The 6,334-nt window shown below is 33.3% G+C and overlaps 1 protein-coding gene and 1 long non-coding RNA gene across 2 annotated transcripts; both read left to right on the forward strand.

The window, feature by feature from the left end:
* LOC145796751 (uncharacterized) lies at positions 1 to 1,260 on the forward strand. Its single transcript, XR_014337259.1, has 3 exons — positions 1 to 175; positions 265 to 354; positions 1,183 to 1,260. It is a non-coding gene; the product is annotated as an uncharacterized LOC145796751 (long non-coding RNA).
* Positions 1,261 to 2,824: 1,564 nt separating this feature from the next.
* On the forward strand, positions 2,825 to 6,334 carry LOC145798298 (uncharacterized). The gene is made up of 5 exons (XM_082885808.1): positions 2,825 to 3,023; positions 3,105 to 3,840; positions 4,339 to 4,429; positions 5,462 to 5,986; positions 6,302 to 6,334. The coding sequence occupies exons 1-5, from the start codon at positions 2,825 to 2,827 to the stop codon at positions 6,332 to 6,334; spliced, it is 1,584 nt and encodes a 527-aa protein (XP_082741934.1).

A 6,334-nucleotide genomic window follows, 5' to 3' on the forward strand; every position in this document is an offset into this window, starting at 1 on the left:
GGACTTACACCGAACCGTAATATCTCCTCCCTTTACTAATTTTCTTATTTATGTGTATGAAGTTTTATTTATTACTCTAAAGTTTTTGTATGTATAGGTTCGATTTCTTCAAGAAAGAAATGTTAATGTTGTTATTCGCGATGAGCGTGACCTTAATACTATTCGCATTCATGAGGTAAGCATAAAAGTCACTTGAACATTGGACATGTATTTTTTTATCATTTTAAAAATAATTTATAAATATATTCTACTTATTGTTTACAGGCAAAGGCAAAGGAAAAAGACAAAGCAATATCAAAGGAAACAAAAAAAGCTATTCCTTATGGCAAAGGAAAGGAAAATGCACATCCCATGGTATGGTTTCTCAACAATTTTTAAAAGTTTCTTTTTCGAATATTATATAGATTTTTTTAGGAATTGCGTAGTGTCATATACTATTTTTTATGTACATTTTTCAAAAGTTTCTTTTTCAAAAATTTATTCAATTCTTTTTATTGAATGTAAAATGTTTTTCTGAAGCATGTTAAAGTAAGCATTTGTACAACATGCTAATGCATTTGTATGAACATTAATTTGAATTTTTAATATGTTTGTCTATTTGTATGATAAAAATATGTTGCATTTGTACAATATGTTGCATCTACAACATAACATAATAAAAATATAATAGAAGAAAACGAAAAAGGAAAATAAGAAGAAAGAACAAATATGTGATGAAAAGAAAACTACATAATATAATTTTTTTTTAATTTTTATTTTTCTTATAAGAAGTTCTTAAGGAAAGAAGAAAAAGACAAAAATGTATTTTAATATAACAGAAACAACAAGAAAAGAGAAAAGGAAAGTACAAGACATCACACGCTAATATTCACATTTTATGTACCCAATGATCTAATATTTACCTTTTCAACGTACATTTTGTAAAGAGATGGGTAGTGTCTTAAAACCAATAAGTGCGTGCATAGTGAGTTTGCAGTTTTGTGTGCTTAATGTGTTTTCAAATTATTTTTCCCTTCCTTTTTAAATTTCATAAATACATGCATTGGTTCTTATATGACTAACAACTTAACCGAGTGAAGAGAAAAAGTTAGTTAAAAGGAAGAAAAAATACATGATGAAAGGGAAGCAAGTTAGTTAATATTCACATTTTATGCACCTTCTTATATAATATTCTTATTTTAGGCACACAATGATAATGTGTTATCAAAAGCTGCATTGGCCCAACATGCACGGCGAGAACGTGAAAAAAATCAAAAGCCATGTTCTGCATACCAATTGGGACAACGCCTACGACGAGAACGAGAAAGAGAAAGATCGAAGGAATGTATTAACCCAAGACAACCTTCTTTAACACCAAATTGGTAAAAATAAAAAGAATTTTTTACCCAAGACAATCTTGAATTTTTTACTCTTACTATTACCACTTTATTATATAGATTTTAATTTGTTCACAATCTATTTCTGTAAGCCTCCTCCTACAACTCCATGTAGAAATGTTGGTGTGGTCATCCGTGATGAGCACGACCTTAATGTTATCCGTGTTCGTGTGGTAAGTACAAAATCAAGTCAAACATTATATGTATTTTATTTATATAAGATTTTTTTAATCTTTTCAATATTTTATTTATATTTGTTAGGCAAAAGATAAAGAAAATGTCAACCCAATGTCTAAAGGAAAAGAAAAGATGGCTCCTTCCGGCAAGAGAATGACAAATGCATGTCATGTGGTATATATTCTTTTTTAAAAATATGATGCAAAACTAATCAAAATTTTGAATAGTTAAAATATATGAGTGTATAAAATGAATTTATTGTATTATGTTGTTTTTGTAGAATGATTGTAATATATTTTCCTGTAACTTGCTATTATTTGTATATGTCTTTCAAATTTATTTATTCTTATTTTGCATGGATACATGTGCATTTATAATGTACCGTCCATAAGTTGCTACTTATATAAAGAAAATAGGAAAAAAGAAACGAAGAAATAAAGAAAAAATATATAAAGAAATGAGAAACTAAATAAGATAGGTTTTTAATTCTTATTTAATATATAAAATAAAAAACAAAGAAAGGGAAAGGGAAAGGGAAAGGGAAAGGGGAGAAATAAGAAGATAGAAAGGGAAGAAATAAGAAAAAAAGAAATAAAGATAACACTATTAAAGGTATAAAACAAATAAAATAGAAAACAAAATTAAGAGAAAGGGAAGAAATAAGAAGATAGTTTCATTTTAAGCACAAAATATTCACATCTTTTGCTTCAATGATAAAATATTTTCTTTTTAGGCACAAAATGATAATGTAATATCAAAAGCTGCATTGGCCCAACGGGCACGACGAGAGCGTGAAAAAATTGAATTTCAATGCTTGCAATGAGAGCAAGAGGGATTAGAAGAATGTGTTCAACTAAGACAACATTCTTTAACACCAATTCGTCGCGATCGCACTCGCTTGGAGTGGGAAACAATAACTGAAAATTCTCAGTCGGCACAAAAACGATCAATGGTTACCCATCATTCTACATGTTCGTTTTCTATGCCAAGCACATCTTCAAATTCACAAAGGAATCGGTAAACTACTATGTCTAATCTTGAAATACATACTTTTACTCATACCGTTTTGTTTTACAAAATCTTATTTATACACAAATATTCGTAGGTCTACTCCTATAAATCGATTTTTTCAACAAGATTTATGTACTGATGATGAATTAGAAGATTTGCCTACGAGTATATCAATTGAGGCCCGGGCACACAAAGATTTTTGCCGCCATTATCTTGGCAAGATGGATGTATTATGTCCTTATTGTTCAGCCTTACATTGGATGGATGAAAAATTGACAAAATCATCTATAAAGCGTCTCATATTCGGAGCTTGCTGTTTGGAAGGAAAGATTAGGCTACCTTTACTTATTACACCCCCTCCACCACTTCAGGCATTGTATGATGGGAATAATGATCAATCAAAATCCTTTCGAAGTTATACTCGAGTGTACAATGCAGCCAATGCTTTTACGAGTCTTGGTGCTACATTGGATCCTAGAGTACTCCGTGGAAGAGGCCCTACATCATTCACAATTCATGGGGAATTGTGACATCGAACAGGATCACTACAACCACAACTAGGGCAAGATGCGAGTTATGCTCAGCTGTATATCTATGACCCTTATTCAGCTTTAGAAATTCGTAATCGTAGAAATCCTAACTTGAGAAGGAATGTTCTCAAAACTATTCAGGATAGTTTGTTGCAAGTCAATGCATTTGTAGATAAATATCGCCAGGCTCATGCCATTTTACATCAATTAGACTCGGCAAGACACAATCTACCTACACATCTTCATTACAGTTCAACAACTGATCGACGTCGGTATAACCTATCAACTACAGATGAGATTGCAATTGTAATACCAGGTGATGGAACAGAGGTAAATGGAATGAGAGATATTATTTTACATTTCCGAGGAAATAATGAGTTAATGCAAATTAATGAATGTCACCCAGCATACTTGCCATTACATTATGTTATATTATTTCCATATGGTGAGCTTGGATGGGAACCTGAGTTGAAATTGTGGAATGTTCAGTATGATCGACCTTCAACTGATCGACTTACTCAAATGAATTTTTATAGTTATCGTTTGTTTGAACGACCCACAGAATATTCAACAATTTTGCGAGGTGGGAAACTATTTCAAGAGTTTTTGGTAGATGCTTGGGCTGCAACTGAGCAAAATCGATTGACATACTACAAGCTTAATCAAGGGAAACTTCGAGCTGAGCTTTACCAAGAGTTGTCAGATATGGATCCAGATTATGTGCGACCTGGACAAATTGGTCAAAGGTTTGTTTTACCATCTTCATTTACTGGTAGTCCTAGACATATGTTTGAAATCTTTCAAGATTCAATGGCTATCACAAGATACAACCAACACCCAGATATTTTTCTTACCATGACTGCAAATCCCAATTGGCCAGAAATTACTTCAGCATTATTACCATATCAAAAACCTATTGATCGTCCTGATTTAATTGCCCGTGTTTTTGAGTTGAAGAGAAAATGTTTGATGAAGGAGATAGAAACAAATAAAGTGTTTGGAAATAAAGTTGCACATGTTTTTACAATTGAATTTCAAAAACGAGGCCTCCCTCATATGCATACACTTTTATTTCTCAAGAGTCCAGACAAAATTCGGACATGTGCTCAAGTAGACAAATTGGTCTGTGCAGAATTTTCAGACCCAAAAGATGATCCTATGCTTTTTGAAACTATCAAATGTTGTATGGTACATGGACCATGTGGTGCTCAAAATCCGCAAGCACCATGTATGGAAAATGGTAGATGCACTAAGAGATACCCTCGAGCTTTCACAGAAACAACAACTATGGATCAAGATGGATACCCTATCTATCGTCGTCGCAATAATGGTCAAGTACATATTGTGAGAGGGCAAGAAGTTGATAACAGGGATGTCGTACCATACAATGCATATCTTTCAAAACTTTTCAACTATCATATAAATCTGGAAGTTTGTGCCGGAATGAGATGTGTCAAGTACATACATAAGTACATTTATAAGGGTTATGATCGTACAACGATGGTGTTAGGAATGATAAATGAGATTCAACAATATCTCGATGCAAGGCATATTGGACCTCCAGAAGCTGCTTGACGAATATTTGGTCATCCTTTGCATGCAGAGATGCCAACAGTTGTACGATTGACACTTCATTTACCCGGAATGCATCGTGTTGTTTTTAACCCAGAAGAGTCATTACAAATGATTCAATTTAGAGCTGGTCAACAAATGTCAACTCTTACTGGCTTCTTTGCATATTGTGCTGCCAGTGAAGATGAATGTCCATTCACTTATCAAGAATTTCCACAACATTTTGTTTGGCTCAAGTCAGAAAAGAGATGGAAATCAAGAGAAAGGGGATATGCAATTGGTAGAATGTACTTTGCAAGCCCTAATTGTGGCGAAAGATTTTATCTACGTTTGTTACTAACCGTTGTCAAAGGACCAAAGTTGTTTCAGTCTTTACGCACGGTCGATAATGTTGTGCATGATACATTTAAATTAGCATGTGTTGCAAGGGGGCTTTTAGAAGATGATGAAGAATGGATACAATGCTTGAAAGAGGCTGCAGTCATAAAAACTGGATATCAATTGAGAAGATTGTTTAGTATTATTCTCACCCAGTGTTCTCTACTAAATCCATGTGCATTATGGAATCAATTTTCAACGCATATATGTGATGATCTTGCACATAAGATTTGTACATTGTTTGTCATTTCTAAACCAACTGAGGCTCAAATTGAAGATTATGGTCTCCATCTTTTGAATCAAATGCTTCATGAATCAGGCAAAAGTTTAATTGACTTCCCACCCATGCCACAACCTACCGCAAATTAGAGTGCAGTAGTTGGTAATTGATTGATAGTTGAACATCAACAACTGCAGAGTAAGGCACAATATGAAGATCCACAAATTACTATTGATTGTCTCAATAATGGACAGCGGAATGCTTATAATACAATCACTTCTTCAGTTTTCCAAAATAAAGGAACTGTTTTCTTTCTGAATGGGGGTGCAGGAACAGGGAAAACATTTCTATACAATATGATTGCATTAAAATGTCGTAGCCTTGGGCATATCGTTGTTACTGTGGCTTCGTCTGGAATTGCATCACTGTTACTGGTAGGAGGTCGCACTGCACATTTAACATTTTCCATTCCGTTAGATGTATTGGAAAATTCACTTTGTGGGTTTAGCAAACAATCATTACAAGCTGAGTTATTTAGAGAAACAAAACTCATAATTTGGGATGAAGTTCCTATGCAACATAGACATTGTGTTGAGGCGGTTGATCGTACATTGAGGGATATTTGTGATAGTGAAAAGCCATTTGGGGGTATTACTGTTGTTCTTGGAGGAGACTTTCGACAAATCTTACCAGTTATACCCAAAGGAGTTCGTGAGCAAATTGTGAATGCATCATTAAGACACTCTGTTCTATGGAAGCATATATATATCTTGACTTTGGATTTGAATATGCGCTTGAATCATGAAGGCCATGAAAATGCTAATTTTGAAAATTTCTTGATGGAGGTAACACTACTTTAACCTGTATTATATAGATTATTTTAAATTAATAAATTGTGTTTACACTTACTTTTTTATTGATTTCATTTTTTTTTAGATTGGGACCAATCCTCAAGAAATCGTTAACCTTCCATCAACAATACACAAATGTCAAGATTTGAATGAATTACTCTCTACAGTTTATCCACAATTGAATAGGATAGAAACGTCAACCCCAACATTTTTAACTGA

This window comes from Camellia sinensis, chromosome 8 (genome assembly GCF_055761805.1).
Source record: "Camellia sinensis isolate YWXY chromosome 8, ASM5576180v1, whole genome shotgun sequence".
NCBI classification, from domain to species: domain Eukaryota; kingdom Viridiplantae; phylum Streptophyta; class Magnoliopsida; order Ericales; family Theaceae; genus Camellia; species Camellia sinensis.